Genomic DNA, 19,569 nt, shown 5'->3' with positions numbered 1-19,569 from the left:
AGGTTATAATTCCGCCATAACGATCAGACACAGAAATCATGGTGTGTGTACCTGTGGTCATTCCAATAAAATAATTGGATGAGAAAATAATAATAATAAGCTGGCAGTGCTTGTATTGTAATTGTTAGGATATTTCTTATTGATATTTTTTATAAGAGCCATCACAGAACAGCTTGTACCTGTCTTACACAAATCTTCGCCTCAGCAGTGGTCTGCCAGGCAACCCTAAAATTCATGATAAAACTCAAGAACTATCACACCAGCACCGTTCCAAGCTTAACGTACTAGCTCCCAAAGTGGATCGTTGGCAGTATTTATTTTTCAGTTAATTTCCTGGTCTGTTTTCACACTTTTCCATAACTCATTCACTATTGTAAGAGCTAGCTTACAGGCTTAGAATATAATATCATATTTTCATTTCAGGAGGATTGTTATGAGACAACTGTCTCCATTTCCTATCTTTATAAAAGTCATCCACTGAAAACAATTTTTGGTATGACATGATAAATGTGTACCCATAGAGATTAATATTTTTTAAAAATGTGTTCTGGTATGCATGAACATTGAACACAAACTTTGGGAAACTGGTGAAAAATGTCTTAGCATACCCAGAGATTGCTATCTCATATAGAATCTTGTTTTATGAGCACAAGAATATATCTGTCTGAGATTAAAAATCTTAAGCATTAGACTGTGGGCCAACTTCAACAAATTACTTACATACTGTTGTATATGCAAGGAAATTCTTTGTCATACATGCTTCCTGATAACATCAAATTCTCATTTCAGCCCACTCCTATGTAGAACCTATATCTCTGCAGAACTTGAGCACAAATAAACAACTCAACTGGTGCTGAGGTACTTTGAATAGGATACCTTTATCTGGTCATTGTAATACATTTTAGTTACCGGTAATTAAAAATGCATTTGATAATGAACAGGGAATTATTTTTGTTTTCTGTTCTTTTGTTTTGAACAGATCACACCCTTTGGAAGAACAAGGTCACACTTTTTTAACTCGCATTATTTAATCAGTTTTTATACTCCATTTGCAATATTACAGCAACAAAGACAGCCTTTGTGTGACATTACCAAAGTCAGTAATAACACAGTACTATAACATCTAGTAGAAAAACAACAGTCATGGATGGCATTTAACCAATAAATACACTACAGTAGTCTGACATTAAAATAACACATCGAAAATCTGACAGACAGAAAGCCTTAAAAAAACAAAACAAAACAAAGAACGCTATCTTTACGCAGCTTATATACTTGTTTTGGTTCTCTTATGACCCAACTTTTATTAAAAGAGGTTTAATATAGATCATACACAAGAGATTCTAACAAATAATAAAGCTCTCCTCTGTACAAAATAACATTTTTTTTCCCCCACTCTTAATAAATAAACAAATACAATAATAATTTACCAGATGGGTAAATGTGCACAAAGCCTCATTTATACTGTAATATACTGTAGGAAAATATGTTATCATGGTACGTTTCAATCCAAATCAATTCCAGACCTATAATGTAGGTGTATGGGCACATTTCTCGTTGTTGAAATAACCATCCTGGATGACCATCCAGCTGAGGTACAATTTGTATTAAGTGCATACATTCCGTAAATCCTAAAATTATAAAAATGTTAAATTTTTAGATGAAAATAAAATAGCACAGTACAAAACTACTAATACAAAAGAAAAAAAATTGCTAAGAACAGAAAAGTGCATGGTTATGTATGGGATGCTTTCTTTATTTTTAAGATATGCACTCCTGCTTTACGATTTTCAAAAACTCACTACATAAAAAGCCAAACCACAAGCATATTTTACCACAGTATAACTGTTATAGTTATAATATCGCCATTTGTACTCTATTCCACAAATCTATAGACCTTTACCAGTGTGAAAACTGTGCGATCTACTTTCTATATAATCAGTAAGCAGAACCCTACCCAAACATTACTACCTGTCCGATTCTGGCACATTCATCCCAGCTGACACTCGTCACTAATAAATTCTCAGCTTATTTGACCACAAGAAAAAAATATGTGTATTTGTAACCATCCTCCATCTTTTACGTATGTTTTTCAGTGCATGATAAATAAGATGCCCCCTGTAACTGCCACTTCTATCAACCTAATAATAATAATAATCTTCTCTTATTATTATTATTATTTGTTTCCCATGTTGACCTTGCCCTGGTTTTCCACTTTTTTGATAGCTGCCTGAATTTTGGCCTGGTCACCAAGAAGCTCTCGTGGTTTGACTGGCTTAAGGTTTTCATCCAACTCCAGCAGGACTGGTATTCCGGTGGGGAGAGTAACATTGACAATGTCTGTATCAGAAATCCCTGATGAGAAAAAAGGAAAGATGTTACCAAAAACTAAACAAAGGTTTCCAGCCATTCTATTTGCTATAATAAACAGCTTTGCCCTTAAAATGAAAGCACTGGTCATTTTCATGGCATCCTTTATCCATTATCACATGGTATTCTGACATGCCTGGTTAGGTAAAAGGCAGTGAAGTGTATGAAGTGGGATGAATAGGACTCCATAATACACATCTAGATAGGACAAAACAAAGTGAGACCTATGAAATGAGACCTTTATCTCTATGACTTTTAGACCTATATTCATCTAAACTAATCCCATTACTATAGGTTACAAACTCCAGAACAAAAAGGAAAAAAGGTACCCTTGGGTAGCATTGCCATGTGTGCATTTAAACAGATCTCTGAACTGCCTGACTGACTGATAGATTTGTGTAAATGAAAACAGAAGACCAAAGTGAGAGCTTATAAGTTGTTATAGTTTACCTTCTAGATGTTTCAGCAGGGCTCTGCAGCTGTTTCCATGGGCTGAAATGAGGACGGTTCGGCCACTTTTGATTTCAGGGACAATGACATTATTCCAGTAAGGCAAGAGTCTGTCAAGCACTTCCTTCAGGCTCTCGGTCTTGGGGAGCTCCTCTATGGGTACATCGCACGTGCTGTACCTGCGGTCATTGTAGATTTCCGCGAAATAGGGGTGTGACTCATCAATTGGGGGCGGAGTAATGTCATAACTCCGCCTCCACAGCTTGACCTGCTCTTCGCCGTGGTTCAGGGCCATCTCTGCACGGTTCAGGCCGATGAGAGCCCCGTAGTGCCCTTGTTCAACCTCCAGGACTTGGTAATAGGGACCCACTCCTGGCCCATGGCTTGTAGCACAAGCCAGGCTGTCTGAATGGAGCGGCTGAGAATTGAAGTGAATACGTGGTCAAACCTGTAGCCCTGGTCTTTCAGCAGCCGGCCACACTCCTGGGCCTCCACCAGTCCGTCTTCGCTGAGCTTCTGATCCACCCAACTACAGAAGCGGTTCTCTCTGTTCCACGCACCCTCACCATGCCGAAGCAGGAAAAGTTTGTGTTTAGACATCATGTGCTGTGTGCAGGTCTGAAGGGGGTTAAAACAGGTACCCAGATTAACACAGCTACAGAATGCGTTCCCTTCAAGAATATTCATTCTCATATATAAAATTTCAAAAAAAAAAAAAAAAAGTATTAAAAAAATTTTTTAAATTATCCATCACTTCGGATGTATCTGCCTTTGCTCACAGCCTCCTCAGTAAGATAGTTGAAATGTTTACACTGGGCTAACAGGTGTATGCTTCATGCACTTTCTAAGGGAACCCGACACTTATTTCCTACAAATTCGGTGTGTGTGACACCTAGGCACCTTACGCACCTTCGCTTAAGCGGAACGAAAAGGTCAGGGGTCACAACTCAAATGTCAAGGGCTATTGCAGTTTGCAGTAGCACCTTCCACAGCTAGTTAGGGCCACAGCACCAACAAGCACGATAGTAATAAAACGTTATTCAGAAATATCAAGTATCACAGTTCATACTGCAGAAATCCTCTTCAACGGTCCCCCCGCGCATGAAGCGCTAACTGTACTGTATTAGCTAGCGTAGCTAACATGTCTGCTGTGGCTTTCGGCGCCACTCACACCAGCAAAGTTGTTTCCAACAATAACGACTCTGGGTTTTATACGACGACTCGCATTCGTAACGTTTTAAGTGGTTTGTGAACGCTGAAATGTGCTGTCGAATATTTCATTACTCACCTCAACACATAAAACGTCAAGCACAAGTGGAGACGCCCACCACACAGGGCCGGCCCACCATTAGGAGCGACGTCTCCTTCAGCCAATGGGCGGCCACGATAAGGCGGGTAATAAACTATGGTGGCCGAATGATATCAAACTCGACCGTGAGTGATATCATAACGGTGATTCTCGTAGTTTAGCAGTAGTCTGGTTGAAGGGCATCTTGAATTCTGACCTGTCTGCGTTACTGTGTAGGATGCATTCTGTGAACAGATTGCAAAGCACTTTGTAAGTCGCTCTGGACAAGAGTGTGCTCAAAGAGAATGCTCAAAATGTAAATGTAAGTGTAAAATTCAGACCAGTCTGCCTGTGGGCAGTACATCATGACATGGCATATTTTGAGGGAACTAGTTTTGAGGAAGGAGATACCAACCGCAGTTAAAAAGAACGAACAAAAGTTTTACAGTTTTTAAAGTCGTAACATTAATAATGTAATGCCTAGATAGCCAGATTGGCCTCAAAAACTACCCCTATAGATAATAGCCCTTCAACCATAACTACCCCAACAGCTAAATAACCTCTCATCCGCACGACTTTTTACTTTCTTCCACTTATTCTAAATTCTATGCTTTCATTCATCCCTCTATTCTCAAACGGAAACCCATCTCATTCAGCTGTAGAATATTATGTGCTTTGTGCTTCATTCACTTTGTTAATTGACAAAAATGAATTATTAACTTCTGTTTTTGAAAGCATTCAACTTTGTTTATTTTTCTACACCTGCCTAAAACGTTTGCACGGCATTGTAGAAGTAATTTATTCCTTTCTGGTGTATTACTTTCTGGTTTTGTGCTGACATCTTTAGGTTGAAACAAGAATTGCAGTGTTGCTCAAAGTAAACAATGTTACATCCATTTAGTGGATTATACATGAATAAACTGATTTACATGATTTTTCATAATTGTAATGAGTATAAATTCAGATGAATGTACTTAGCTCATAAAGTATAGCTAATATTATTGTAAAGTAATAAGATTTCATTCAATCTTAATTACCTAGCATATGGAAAATCAAGCCAAAAGTCTAAAATATGAAGAAGTATCTCTCCTGGTAGGATTTCTGCCTTTTCTGATGGCGTGTGTTTTAAAATTCTAGGGAAAAAACATGATGTTACCATGTAAGTTATAAAAGGTAAAATCTTTGCACAATCCCAGGCACTTCATCTAAGATGTGTTTTAAAAGAAGTAATATGATAATTAAATTATATTTTATTCTTACTACAAACTCACTAGATTTGGTCACTTAACCACTTATGAAATAATGGAAACACTATGCTGGAGAACAGATGATTAAATCAATTAATTTTCTAACTGATGTGAAAGGCAGTAATTAAATCCTCTATTCCATTGACTCATTGTCATTTGCCATTGATACAGTGGAGCTACTCTAGCACATACAACAGCCCAGAGGTTCAGCGTCAGTGGAAATCTCTGTGGATCATAAGTAATTTTCAGAGGCATGTGAATAAATGAAAAACAACCCCTGTTAACTCATTTGTCTAACACTGATCCAGACCAATGTTTCAGTAATGAGGTGCAAATAACACCCTTAATCCAAGAATGATTTGATGCATGCAGTCAAAAAACAGCAGACATTACTGGTCTTGATACTTTCAACAGTACAGATGAACTGTTGAAAGTGTCATAATTACTGAAATATGACAAACCTGCCAGAGCTAGAAAAGGCAGAGGAGACTGTGACCTGACTAACACCCATGTGAACACGACACTTTAAATACACCTTTATCTTCCAAACATGCAAGCAATTGGTGTATAAAGCTACTACACATGTGTGCCTTGGTGTGGAAGAGTGAGTTTTGAGCAGAGGTGGAAAGTAACTAATTACATTTACTCACATTACTGTAATTGAGTACTTTTTATGAGTAATTTGTAATTTTCTGAGTAGTTTTTGAAATATGTAATTTTTACTTTTACTTGAGTACATTTTGACCCAAGTAGTTTTACTTCACTACATTTGAATGCCCTCACATTACTGAGTAAAAAAATATTGATGGTGAAAAATTAAATGCGGGCAGAAATTTAAACTTCTGAGTCCCAGAACTGAAGGCCAATTACACGCCCTTTCCATTGTCTCATAATCAGTTCGTAATCTGGTGCACTTTTTTTCCAAAAGGATGAGATTGTTCTATTTTTAAATCTTCTATCTATCAGGTTCTGTGGGATCCTGTGGGCACTGTATTTTGAATAGTTGGATTCTGTGAGCGTTTTAAATAGTGGAATCCTGTGCGCATTTTGGTTTATTTTGAGATGTGGGATCCTGTGGTCATTTTATATTTTATTTTGAGTTGTGGCAACCTGTGGGCATTTTATTGTGAATAGTGGGATCCGGTGGGCACTGTATTTTGAATAGTTGGATCCTGTGGGCATTTTATTGTGAGTAGTGGAAATCTGTTGCATTTTAGTTTGATTTATGGCATCTTGTGGGCACTTCATTTTGTGTGCATTTTGTTTTTTGAATAATTTGTAATTTTAATTTCTTTATTCTTATCATAGTGTTGTCCGTTGGACAACAGGACTGAAAATTGTTTGCACTTTATGGTACAGGTTGTGACTGTCCTTGTGCTGTGAGGAAGTATGTTCCTGAGCCCAGCTGATCTTTTTGCAAGTGTGGATGTGCACTTAAATACACTTTGAAATTGATTAAAACAACTTGTACTGAATTTGGTTCATGATTCATCCATGCATTAAATAACTGAAAGTAACTTTTACTCAAATTACATTTTAAATGAAGTAATTTTGTACTTTTACTCGAGTAAATTTTGAGATGGGTAAATTTACTTTTACTTTGAGTAGATTTTAGGCAAAGTAATGATACTTTTACTCAATTACAATTTTTCAGTACTCTTTCCACCTCTGGTTTTCAGTGCCAAGCACTTACTACACAAGGCTCTTAAGGAACATCCCAAAGCTCTAATGAAGAGAGAGAAGGCCAGACCCAAATTTTTATTACATTTAATATTATACATTTATATAATACACTACATAATGATTGTAACGAGACAGTGTTCCCATAGATGGATATCAAACCCCTTAAAAACACGAGGTGACTGAGAAATTGATACCAATACAATTTGCATGCATATATGTCAGTAGTGGCCCAGCAAAGTAGTTACCCCAGTGTTGTAAGTTCAGGACAGAAAGAGCAAATCACTGTGAATGGCTAGAACATGGTGGTTTTCTTGTACACTGGGCTCCAGCAGCAGCTGGCTGGGATCACAGCAGTGTAAATCACTGGTTTTATTTAGACAGTAGGGAGCAGGTGGAAGCATTGTCTTATAGTAATATGAGCCGCTCTGGTTGGGACTCATTCAAGGGTGTCCATGACACTAAATTAGGTGGGTTAACCGCTGGCCCTAGTCCACTTCCTTATTTTTAGTTCAAATTTCTGTGTTACGGTGGAACAAGTGATTCGTGTCCTCTAATTAAAATGGTGTTTTCCTACAATAACACTGCATTGCCAACCTGGCCACAGAAGATTGTGCTAATGACATCCCTATAGAGTTAGAATAATGCAAAGCCCTAGTATATAGTCCTAACTCTGACACAGTGACCTTTCCAAACGTTACCTCAGTGTTCACAAAGGTTAACCAAATACCTCTGTACTATTCCTGATGAGTAGTTTGACATGCAGGTCCATATTTTAAAGTTTGAGATTCAACAAAGAATAGCTGACATTTACTGACATACACCCGACCAGAGTAATAGTCACAAAAAAGGACAAGTCTTGGTGTTTAACCACTGAGTATTTATTTGAAACAAAAAGAACTAGTAAGACATCACAGAATAGATATGAACAAAGACTTTGATATTGAGACACAAAAAAGGGGTTTCTGAATATTTTCTTATCCTCCTATGGCAATGACTTGTTCTTACTGACTTTGTACAAATCAACATATTCATAAGATTCATTAAGATTGTATAATGTTAAGATGGTATGATGGTAAGATGAAATGGCTATTACCAAAACTTTAAATCGAGGTTTCCTCATCAGAGTTCCATGCAGACATGACGGAACCTCTAAACGAGCTTTTCCGCCACCACATGTCCTTGACACAGCCGTTGAAGTCATGGTCACCTGTGAGAACAGGTGTAGACCTGAATGTCCACAAGGTTCAGATAATAGTAGTAAGACATCAAAACTTTATCATGCAGGAAGTATGAAAAGACATGTAGTGTTTTTTACTGAATGTAATGAACCTGTTGGGAATACCCATGTTTACCTTCTATTGACCTGCATCAAACAGCTTCTTCCTGCCCTCCATGCCGGACATGGCCTCCACGTTCTTACGCCAGTCAGTCACCTCCTCTTTCTGTGCAAACAAATACCAGTTGAATGTTCAGTGACAGGAGTCAGGCCACGTCTAGCCACCAGAGTATGACTCACCTTGTCTTCCTCCTTCTTGACTGTTTTGAGGTTGGCTTTGAAGTCCACAGACTCCTTGACCTTAGAGCCCAGCAGAGCACCCAGCATTGCGTCAGCAGATATCTTCACCCTCTTCAGGGCGGGTCTCTTCATCTTGCCCTTCAGTTCATAAATCTTATGAGACAGTTCTGCAATCTGACATCACAACAGTTTTATGTCATTGTTAGTGAGAAAACAATTACATCACAAGTCTCATAATTCTATCATTTCATACTAATATTACAACAACAAACACAGGAAGAAGCAGAGAAGACTACAATGTTGCAGACAGAGGCTGTATCTGGCATGTATGCTGTGTCTGACATGTAGAAATGAATAGAGTTAAACATATAATTTTATAAAACGTGCACTTTTAACCTGGTGGAGTTAGCGTTGGTGCAGTATAATACCTCTCTTTCATTTTTAGTCACTTTGACTTCAATGTCGTATCTCTCTTCATCCACACTGTCGATCTTCTGTTGGAGTTCTTTACACAGAGTCTGACATTTTCTCACAAAGAGACAAAGTTAATGTTATTATTAAAGTTAAAGTTATTTCAGAGCAAACACAATTAAAGATCCATGTAAATAACACCTTGTGTAACGTAGTTCATTAGACATCCTGACAAATCGAATGTTCCTCGCCCCTTTCCAACATCAGCAATAATTGCTCGAAATGCCTCAGCAACAGATATTCAGTATAATGTCAATAATTCAGTAATGGTGTGACTTATTTTGATTGAAAACATATTACATTATAACCAAAAACAAACCTGCAGTTCTTGCACAGATAAGCCAGAGAGTTGGAGAGGAGGCACTCTCTCATTCAAGGTTCTCTCTCTCTCATTCTTCTTCTCTTCCTTCTCAGCTGCGAGCAGTAAGCTCGCCTTCTTCAGCACTTTAGTCTAAAACAAGGATCAGGAGTGTTCAGCTCTGCAGTCTGCCATCTTAAGAGCAAGGGAGTTTCACTGCAGACACCACCATAGGGAACTTCAGGAACTGAAAGACAAACCTTCAGGAACAACCTTCTGGATGCTGTAATCTTGGGCTTTGGTTTCTAAAAGTGTGAAAGTACAGTTGCGATGGTGTTGAGATGGAACAAGTAATCTATTTGTATGCTGATCTTGATTTGCTCTTCATTTAGAAAAATAAGTAATGTAGAACACTACAGTAGGAACTGTGTTGTATTATCATTGATGTCTAAAATGAATGCTTTTAAACGGAAAACCTAAAATATAGTATAAACTCTACTGTGGTTAATTAAGATATCTTAAGAAATTTTAAAGAGGTTTTGCAGATTACTATATATTAACCCTCATATTAGAAATGGGATGCTATTGGGAATTTAAATTGAACACGCAGATACTTTATCTTTCAGGATAATTTGTAGATTTTAGCAGTCTTAGATATGTTTTCTTTCTTCATCTGGATAAGACAGTAGTGATATAAAATGCTGATGGGGGTTTTGGCTTACCGGTCTAGTTGTAGATGTCATTTATGAGAAATTGTCAAAGTAAAAAAACAGAAAAGAAAAATGAACTTTTATGAAAAATGCTTGATGAAGCCTCTGGAACCTACTGGAAGTGCTGTTTTAGTAAAGACTTACTTGTGCCTCAGACATTGTGACTAAACAGTGCTGGTTTAGTAAAAGTCTTACGCTTTAAACATTGTGACTAAACAGTGCTGTGTTAGTAAAAGTCTTATGCTTTAAACATTGTGACTAAACAGTGCTGTTTTAGTGAAGACATACTTACGCCTCAGACATTTTGACTTTTAAGTGTTTCCTATGAAACCTACTGAAAAAGGAAATCTGTATGACCGACACACCTGTAACATAATGTATAACATCACTTTCCCTTTATGTCTGAAATATGTCAAGACATGAGAATTTTGGAGTTCTTTAACTACAAGTACAAATGTACATATGACCTCTGACTTCTGCACGATCTTTAAGACCTTCATCCATATCGCAAATAGCATTACATATTAATTAAGCAACACTGCCACATGAAACCGCAAACATGCTGACAGAAAACGCTTATGCGGAAGAAATACAAATCTGGGTCGTATGCCCTAAATGGTCTGACTGCTTTTCCTCAAAGAAAAACACCACTAAATTTACTTCATACATTAATCTCTATGTCAGGTTTCTAAAATGTTTAAGTTGGGAGAACATACCAGATCTGTCCAGAAAAACCCCAAGTAAATGAGCTGTGTGCTAAAGTGCCAGTTGATAAGGCAACCTCAGTGAAGTTTTATGGGTTCAGAAGCCTTCTGTGAGTGGCTTACTAAAATAGGCCAGACCCCTTCAAGCTCACTTTACTTCACAGTACAGTATCACAGTACAGATGCAATTCAGTGCCCAATAACTGGGCCCCTGAGTTTTCCCATTGTTTGACCCTACAAGGCGTAGCAACCTTGGGTGACGCCTACACACACACACACACACACACACACATGTGCACGCATGTACATACGCAAGTATCTATGGCACTTTGTCATAGGTAAAGGGGCTACTAATTAAAATAAAATATTTTAGAGGGTGACATATTTTGAAATTAATATTCCAGAAACAACACAAAGGATTTATATGAATGTTTTCTAGCCAACCTTGAATTTGTAGCATAGCACAAAAGACTGACGACATTTATAAACATTCACACATTTGTCAGAGTGAGACTAAATGTTGTCATATAGGGACATACTGGGTGTGATAACATGTCAACAAAAAATCACGTTTATTTTATATGAACATAACATTGTATTTAATTGTGGAATGCCATTACACTGTGGATAAAATAATTGCAGTATCCTTTAAGCTACATGTTACAAGATCATGATTTACCAATCGCTAACCAGCATGAAAGCATTGCTTACTTACACTTTGTAATTATGCTATTTTTCAATAAACAGAAATATCACAGTGTGTCTATATAAATCTGACTAAATATACGCTAGCAATTGTCTGCTTGACGAATGAGTCGGCATACACTGAGATTCTAAGCACAACAACCTTACTAATAAAAACATAGACATCCACTATACAAATCTTTTCATGTAGATAGATCCAAATTGTGATTGGCAAATTAAATGTGCACAGCTTTGATTTTCTTATTTGATATTTCAATTCCCCCAGTATAACAGTATGCCTCCCTTGTTTTTATGCATGGCGCCTGTCAATGATGTGAGTTTGACATTAGAGACATTAAAATGCCGGATCAATACCCTTGGGCCCTTCTGCCATGTCTCTCCCTGAGAGTGAAGTGTCTCTGCTGAGCTCTGTTCTCCAGTCTGCCCCCTACAGGCCGGCAGCAAACAGCTTCTTCCTGCCCTCCATGCCCGACATGGCCTCCACGTTCTTACGCCAGTCGGTCACCTCCTCTTTCTGTTCGAGAAGTACACACAATGAGAAGTGTTCTTCTTGCTGACACCATTAAGGCAGAGCTGCAGGTTCCTGATGAGATTCTCTCAGTGGAAGGACCACTGGGAGGTTGGTGAGAAAGGCCTACCTTCTCCTCCTCTTTCTTCACCGTCTTAAGGTTGGCTTTGAAGTCTGCCTTGGAGGAGATCTTGGATTCGGTCAGGGCGCCCAGCATGTCATCAGCGGATTTTTTCACCCTCTTCAGTTTGGTTCTGGTCATGGAGCCCTTCATCTCACCAATCTTCTGCAACAGGGTCTGGATCTACAGTGGACCAGGTCTCAAACTACTGCCACACATACTGCCTTCAATGGGACCATTTCCTGCACTCAAAAGTCTAACTGATCCCCGTCAGACTCTGGCCGTCTAGTACCAGATGTGGGTTAATGTGAAATGTTTCCACTGTTGGATTTACTGGTCTAAACGATACACATACATACATTGAGACAATGATGTTATACCTCCTTCTTGTTTTTATCCACTTTAACTTCAAGGTCATATCGTGCTTCATCAACAGTGTCGATCTTGCGATGGAGATCTTTGCAGAGCTCCTGAGAAGGAGGTTACAGGACAGTCAGGAAGCGTGTGGGTTTAGCACAGACCTGTGCACACAGCGGGCTGTAACGTCTACCTGCAGCTGCTGAGCGGAGAGGCCGGAGAGGCTGAGCGGGGGAACACTCTCCTTCAAGGTCCTCTCCCTCTCACACCTGCACTGCTCCGTCTCAGACACAAGCATGGACGCTGCCTTCATCAGCAGCTTGCTCTGTGAACAGATCAAAAGGTGACCCGGTACTGGAGAACTGGGCTCAGACGTCACATCGCTTCACACACTTTCTGTGAGGGATGCTTGTGCGTCTGGTTCAGACCGGCATCGTTACCTAATATCTACCGACGGGACTTACTTTTAAAAATTGTTTGCGCGTGGCTGAGCACTTGCTCTTTTTCTGAAGGTGAAAAACAAGAAAATATGTTGTTGATGACATGGGAATGAATACATGTTTGAAATGTGTTTTATAATGGCATTTTTAAAATTTTGAATTGTTTTTATTTGAATCTAATAATAAACAGAAAATTAGACAAGGTGACTTACCGGTCTGGGTTACAAGAAGACATAAATAAGATATTATAAATACATATTGATAAATTGTATAAGTAACATTTATAAATAGAACATTTGAAAAATAGTTCTATATGTCATATAACTGGGGTGAAATCTTACCCTTCAGACATAGCTGTGGTTTTCTAAGTGCTCTTCAAGAAAAAGAAAACAGAAAGTTGAGTATTTTGAATAAACCAGACATTAGGCTAGACCTAAATCTCTGATCTAGGTCATTAAAGTCAGCAAATGTCTGGTGAAGATGAGAAGACTGAAAGAGTGTGGAACTATATCACCTCCATGCACAATGTAATGATAATCATTAGAAAGCTGATATTATTATTAGGAAGCTTAGCCACTTGGCCAAATGACAAAACAAACATGGTGGGTTCACAAGTGGACTGAGAACACTGTGACTGCATCGAGAATAAGCAATGTCTTAAGACCAGAGTTCCCAACAGCCTGAATATAGATGCACCTGTTCAGCACACGAGGAACCCTGTCCTGCTCACCATGTTCCTCCATGGTGTATGTTATATGCCAGGAGACGTTGTGCGTGTCCCTGCCCAACTATATCTGGACATTGTTCCCGTGCCTTTCTTCCAAAGCAAGCAGCTGCAGCCTTGACACCACCACAACACCATACGCACCAGAGATCTTGGCTACAAGCGCTGAAATCATATTAGGGGTAATAATAATACCAAAGCCTGTCTGATTTTGGCTCTTACGGTGCAAAATTCCTGCAAAGTGCAAGTGGATGTTTTCGCACACCTGTTGTCATTTGAGTGCCAATTTGGTAATTTAGACAAAGTAGCACAAATGTCTCGCTGACTTCCTTTAATTATATTAGACATTTTCACAAATTTCACAGATCTACATCTCAGGTCTCCACCATTCCTTTAAGAAATTCTCCCATTTAAAAATCAATAAGTCAACGAGGCCTTTAGACAGTACAGCACTCTGACTTGCACAACAGGGAGTGACAGAGGAAACTATTCCACCCAGTAAACGTGTGGAAGGAGTGCAGGAGAAGCTGAGGGCCTCTCCAGGGCTCCCCTTCCCCAAACAACAGCGCTGCAAGGGGTCATGGGCCGTGGCTGACCGGTACCTTGAACTGTCCAATTACGCTTCCGCACGGGTCTGGGCCGAACTGCCCATGACAGCGATCAAACCAGGCACAGGATTTCATACTCATTCCCAATCCCAGTCCTAAATCCTTCTGTAATTCAGCCCCAAATCAGTCAGCATTTGAAATTCCTAGATTACAGTTAACAAATTAATTCAAATGTACAGACAAGCCTGTGAGAACATCTCAGACCCACCGTCGTTGAGGCAGATTGTGAGACGGTCTTTTCTAACCTACCTTGAGCTGGAGGAGAGGAGGTCAGAGTGAGCGCTGTGGTGAAGCCAGAGTAGAAATGGCAATTTATGGCATTTTAAGGTAGATTTATGGTTCTGGTCCCTTCTGTGAATGGTTCACTAAAATAGACCCCCTGCTAGGATATACTCCCTCTCACGTGCACAGAAACACCTTGGAAAGATGCCCTTCATCTGTGATTACATTGTTTAACTGTGCAATTATAAGGGCCCGTACAAGCACACACACACACACACACACACACACACACACACACACACACAAAGAGACACTCTGTGGACAAGTATTAATCTTTCACAATGCAAAGAAAAGTAAAACGAAAGGATCAAAACTGAGAAACAAAACCATGTGTACACACACACAGTGTTCCATTTTTCACATGCAATCTGAAATAAAACAAGTCAACATAATCACATGCTATTATTGTAACATAATACAATCCATGTTAAGGTTCACAGTTCATCACAGGTGACCTTGATGGAGTGATCTATTTGTAAACATTGCAATTAAAGAGGCATTATTTACGACCTGACATTCCTCAGGCTGAAGACCATGAACGCAGAACCCAGCATTATCTAACCACTGATTTGATTACATGTGTATGCAGTCCTGAATCTTCTTTATCACTCTTGGATATAATTTGGTTAATTTTGGATTCAGAATACCTACCATTAAGAGCTATTTGTATTTTGTAATGTGAATGGTATGAGGGTCTTTGGAGCAGTTTATCTTTATAAGCATGGCATGCTATCTGGCGGCGGGTGACCGACAGGGGCTGTAAACTGTAAGATACTTTTATGAGCGTTATGATTTACACCTAGGGGCTGGAGGGCTCCTCAAATCCTCTGATGAGTACAGGCATGTTTCCCAGATATATTGCAATTACGGTTACGAGTTTGCTAACTTCAAAGTCTGGCTGTTGCTGCCCTCTAGTGTACATTGTTATTAATACAGTGCTATGGAAATGTGTCTATCGACGAACATACTATACATGACATACGCATATGCAAATTTAACATTATTTCATTTAATCAACAACTTTTATATGTGTTAAATATATTTAAGAAAATAAATTGCTATTTGAAAAATATATTCATTAGATGATCATGTACCTCATGTTATAGGTGCTTGGTGTCGGAAGGATTTGGTTTTTTTCTGTGCTAGCACAGAAAAGGAGCAGCCGTGGACTAGCATATTAAGCTAAGGCCATTTATTTCACATTTTCTCAGAGGTTAGACTTCCTCTGAAGAATTATCTTATCTCTTCATTTCCTGCTTACCACGAGGAGACTTTTTAAGTTGCAACCTCAGTGATAGCTCATTCTACGTGTGATGGTTTAAGTTTGCCTCGGTGTAGTTAGTGGAGAAAGATTCAAACATTTTCTCTTTAAAATAAAAATGATTTTTGTTTTAGTGTTGCTTATGACCGTGACAGGACAGATTTCTCCTCTTCGTGTGTTACAGCAACCTCTACTGCCATCTTGTCAGAAGGTAATGAAAAATATGTTCTATCCATTCTTAACTGTCATTTACATTTGATTTTTGTTTAGTTTAGATGCACAACCTTTACATTTTTCCCGTGACAGGAATCTCTGCCATATGATTTCAACCTGAGTGAGTATTAAATTCGATCACAGCTCAAAGATATCACATTGTGGCAAAAGGTAACATCTGTCCTTGTTGAACTCAGGTACGCCTAACTGTTCAGACGATGGATGGCTGAGGCCAAGGCCTGAAACCCCGCGAATGCACCCAGAGCTACACAGTGAAGTGAGAGTTAGGACAGATGCTAATGGAGATATGGTTCCTGTCCTGTGTCTCAGTATCACGCAGCCTTCTGATGGTAATCACACTTAAACAGGGACATTTCTACCAAAGCATGTTCTTCTCATGTACATATTTATACATTCCAATAATATAAAGGAAAATCAGTACTATTAAACAGTATTCAGCAAATATAAATAAAAAACAAGCTTCCAGACACACTGATCAGTTGAATGTTGATTAATCATAATATTGAATGTAGATTCAGCAGAAGCCATATCACTCAATGACACAGACCTGTGCTCCCAGACCTGTGCTCACAGACCCGTGGTCACAGGCCTGTGCTCACAGACCCAGGCTCACAGACCTGTGCTCACAGACCCAGGCTCACAGTCCCAGAGTCTGTCCTCTTTGTTCTGTCCTGTACTGCAGGGAGCATATACAGACTAGAAGGAACCGAGGTGCATGTGCTTGAAGTTGCCACAGGCAGCAGCGTGTGTGTTCACTGCGTCTTCAGGAGCAGACTTCCCTGGGTCTCAACGGACAAGCATGAACCAGTGAGAGCAGCTCGGTGGTGCAATCGCACCGTTTCATTTGTCATTTTTAGTCTTAGAACGTTCATTCCTGCTGAACTGCCTTATCATTCTTTGCACAGTGGTCTTTTGCCTTAGACCGAATCGTGGTTGATCCAGGGTTGAAATATCAGATTTCTGTATGTAATTTACCAAAGCCAGATGATGTGGAGAGACACCCAAAAGTGCACACGATAACAACTCCAGGTGAGCTACAGTTGGTGAGCAGTGGATGTTCCTTTTTGAATCATCCCTGTCAAGTTTCATCTCAGTTCTCATGGTTTGTTATCTGTGTGAAGGCTGTGAAGATGCTGAATTTAGGAGCTTGAGACTGTGCGTGGAGAACGGTGGGCCATATTTATTCCATACAGCCGTTCAGCTTCAGAAACTCATGGTTCTGTGCTGCATTTTAGGTCAGTCCATTTTCTTGTTTACACGCAAATAAGGATTTTGATGTAATAACAGGCAGTCTCTGGGATCCCAACCTCACATGGTCCCTGTCAGACCATGAGTGGAATGGTGGAGTGGTTGCCATGACATTTGACACAGGACAGTTCTCTGACCTGTTCAAAGTGTCCGTTCATCAGCCTGGTATCCAATACGAACTCTCGCTCCTGGTGTCAAAGGTACTATCTGTTTGTAAAAAAGACATAATTATAATTCCACATCTCGTATTTCTTTATGCAACAATGACTATGCGTACATTATAAATGATGCAAATATATATATATTTTTTTACTTTATAGGACAACCATACGTCACTTAGTGTCAACTTCTCTCTGGAGTCTTGGCAGTTACGACTATGTGACTTTGTCTTTGTGGTGAGTTCTAACATTGACATTCTTATGCTTCCCAGTTTATCCTAATTGTAAAAAGTGATTTAAAGTGTTTTTACAGATTAAACCATTTTTTGTACGATGCAAGAATAACTGTTTGGAGTACCAACAAAACGTTTGCTTCTGCCCAAGTAAGTATTTCCCCACATTGTTAATATCCTATAAGTGTCGTACCATCAGTGTACGTCTGAAAAAAACATTATGCCAAGTTTCCTTTGTCCACCGCATCCTTACTTGACTGTGTTAAAATGCTGTTTCTTTTAGCCTGTCCTTCACCTCAACGCAACAGACGTTTCTTGGCTTGGACAGGTCTCAGCCTAGCAGGGTTGGTCCTGGGTGCTTTAATGGCTGTTTTAATGAACAGCAACTCAAAGGCGGGTCAGTATTACCAAACCACTCAACACTTAACTCATAGGCAGAACAGAAGAGCAATCAGTATAAATGCTGTGTCAATTCATGATTGTTCATTCTTAGAGGTTTGCTTATGCTTATTTTTATTTTACTGACTCAAAAACCCAGTAATTGGATATTATGTGATGCAGTAACCACAGCCTGCACCTTTGACCTTTCACAGATGTATCACCCTCTTCAGACGATGTCACTGGACAGGATGAGCCAGAATGCATTGACACACAAGAGCCCAGCAAAGTTCTCATTATCTACTCTCTGGACCACCCCATGTACAAGGAGGTTGTGCTAAAGTTGTGTGCCTTTCTAAGGACCAAGTGCGGAACACATGCCATTCTGGACCTGCTGGACACGTCCCGGATCAGCACCATAGGTAGAGTCCAGTGGCTGGACATGCAGAGGACAGAACTCACCAGGCCCTCAGACAAGGTTCTGCTCCTGTGTTCCCCGGGGGTGCAGGCCAAGTGGAGGGCCATGTGCAGGGGGGTCAGGGTGGTGACGAGAGAGGACGCCCGCTCCCCCATGGGCGACATGTTGACCCCCGCCCTTGGACTCATCGTACCCCATTTTGTCCACGCTTCATCTTTCCAGAAGTACATTGTGGCTTATTTCGAGGACATCTGTGGTGAAAGGGACATTCCTGCTCCCTTCAAGATGGCGGTGAAGTACCAGCTGATGAAGCACTTTGAGGAGATCTTCTTCAGGCTCCTGGACAAGGAGAAGCATGAGCCCTGGAGAATTAAGCACGTGGAGGGCATCAGAGGGGAGGATTACCACAGCTGTCCATCTGGAAGGGCGCTGAGGGACGCCATTGAGGCGTTTCGGGCACACCAGCTGGCCAACTCAGACTGGTTTGAAATGGAGATCGCAGATGCAAATGAAGACATCAAAGATGACACACTTGAACAGGATGAAGGTGCAAACATCAACCGTACCTGTGTCCTTCAGAACAAGCTGCAGGTCACAGAGACTGTGGCTCACGTAGCTATCAGTGAGATAACAGGCCAAAGCCTCAAGGCAGAGGAGTCTATGGTTACACATGTCATTTCAACATGAAATTGTGGGTTTTTGTTCTTGTCAGGTGTGTCAGGACAGAAAACATCAAAGTGTTGGTGGTTCTTTATTAGTGAGACCTAAAAAAACACCTGAAGAAAAACTACAAGTACAAAATAAAAGCTTCTAAATAAATGTTTCTAAATAAATGCTTCAGAATAAATGCTTCTAAATAATTGTTTCTAAATAAAATCTTCAAAGTGAATGTTTATAAATAAATGCTATTTTGTTCCCAGCTACGTTTTCCAAGGTTCAATCCACAGAATAACAACAGCAGCCTGTTTTGAGTATGATAAACGTCCAAGTGCTACCTGTTTATTATGTCATCTCTGATTTGTCTTAAGTAAATGCATTAAATAAAGGCTTTTAGTGATGTAATGCTTAGTGTTTTTTATGCTTGACACAGTAACTTTTCTGGTAGACATGCTGACTAGGGACGTGCTATTTTAGAATGCTAAAGGTGACAGTCAATA

The 19,569-nt window shown here is 39.6% G+C and overlaps 4 protein-coding genes across 9 annotated transcripts; 1 reads left to right on the top strand and 3 right to left on the bottom strand.

Annotated features, from left to right (window-relative positions):
* Positions 1-991: 991 nt before the first annotated feature.
* Positions 992-3,690, bottom strand: bpgm (2,3-bisphosphoglycerate mutase). The gene is given in 4 exon segments (XM_077021554.1): positions 992-2,355; positions 2,821-3,153; positions 3,156-3,438; positions 3,575-3,690. Coding segments are annotated over 3 exon segments (780 nt in total). The 5' UTR covers positions 3,424-3,438; positions 3,575-3,690; the 3' UTR covers positions 992-2,176.
* Positions 3,691-7,894: 4,204 nt separating this feature from the next.
* LOC143527604 (troponin I, slow skeletal muscle-like) lies at positions 7,895-10,192 on the bottom strand. The gene is made up of 7 exons (XM_077022911.1): positions 10,178-10,192; positions 9,584-9,628; positions 9,345-9,476; positions 8,983-9,072; positions 8,555-8,728; positions 8,391-8,480; positions 7,895-8,245 (listed from the first exon to the last, which is right to left on the bottom strand). Exons 1-6 carry the CDS (start codon positions 10,190-10,192, stop codon positions 8,394-8,396), a joined length of 543 nt encoding a protein of 180 aa, XP_076879026.1. The 3' UTR covers positions 7,895-8,245; positions 8,391-8,393.
* A 1,100-nt stretch (positions 10,193-11,292) lies between these two features.
* tnni4b.1 (troponin I4b, tandem duplicate 1) lies at positions 11,293-14,573 on the bottom strand. Of its 2 annotated transcripts, XM_077021553.1 has the most exons (6): positions 14,450-14,573; positions 12,893-13,241; positions 12,622-12,753; positions 12,452-12,541; positions 12,081-12,254; positions 11,293-11,956 (listed from the first exon to the last, which is right to left on the bottom strand). In XM_077021553.1, exons 2-6 carry the CDS (start codon positions 12,971-12,973, stop codon positions 11,870-11,872), a joined length of 564 nt encoding a protein of 187 aa, XP_076877668.1. In that variant the 5' UTR covers positions 12,974-13,241; positions 14,450-14,573; the 3' UTR covers positions 11,293-11,869. The 2 variants fall into 2 exon arrangements, with proteins under 2 accessions (XP_076877668.1, XP_076877667.1); XM_077021552.1 differs by having other exon boundaries at positions 12,893-14,482.
* Positions 14,574-15,430: 857 nt separating this feature from the next.
* Positions 15,431-19,551, top strand: LOC143526844 (interleukin-17 receptor A). 5 transcript variants are annotated; one of them, XM_077021551.1, is made up of 12 exons: positions 15,431-15,695; positions 15,928-15,954; positions 16,050-16,077; positions 16,154-16,306; positions 16,660-16,784; positions 16,883-17,006; positions 17,072-17,146; positions 17,265-17,425; positions 17,546-17,620; positions 17,697-17,766; positions 17,900-18,013; positions 18,210-19,550. In XM_077021551.1, exons 4-12 carry the CDS (start codon positions 16,210-16,212, stop codon positions 19,097-19,099), a joined length of 1,731 nt encoding a protein of 576 aa, XP_076877666.1. In that variant the 5' UTR covers positions 15,431-15,695; positions 15,928-15,954; positions 16,050-16,077; positions 16,154-16,209; the 3' UTR covers positions 19,100-19,550. The 5 variants fall into 5 exon arrangements, with proteins under 5 accessions (XP_076877666.1, XP_076877663.1, XP_076877665.1 ...); XM_077021548.1 differs by having other exon boundaries at positions 15,878-15,954; XM_077021550.1 differs by lacking the exon at positions 15,431-15,695 and having other exon boundaries at positions 15,702-15,954; positions 17,724-17,766; positions 18,210-19,551.
* Positions 19,552-19,569: the final 18 nt, after the last annotated feature.

Source organism: Brachyhypopomus gauderio, chromosome 11, assembly GCF_052324685.1.
Source record: "Brachyhypopomus gauderio isolate BG-103 chromosome 11, BGAUD_0.2, whole genome shotgun sequence".
In the NCBI taxonomy this organism is placed as follows: Eukaryota; Metazoa; Chordata; class Actinopteri; order Gymnotiformes; family Hypopomidae; genus Brachyhypopomus; species Brachyhypopomus gauderio.
The sequence above is the reverse complement of the archived record's forward strand: the minus strand, read 5'-3'. Positions and strand labels throughout refer to the sequence as shown.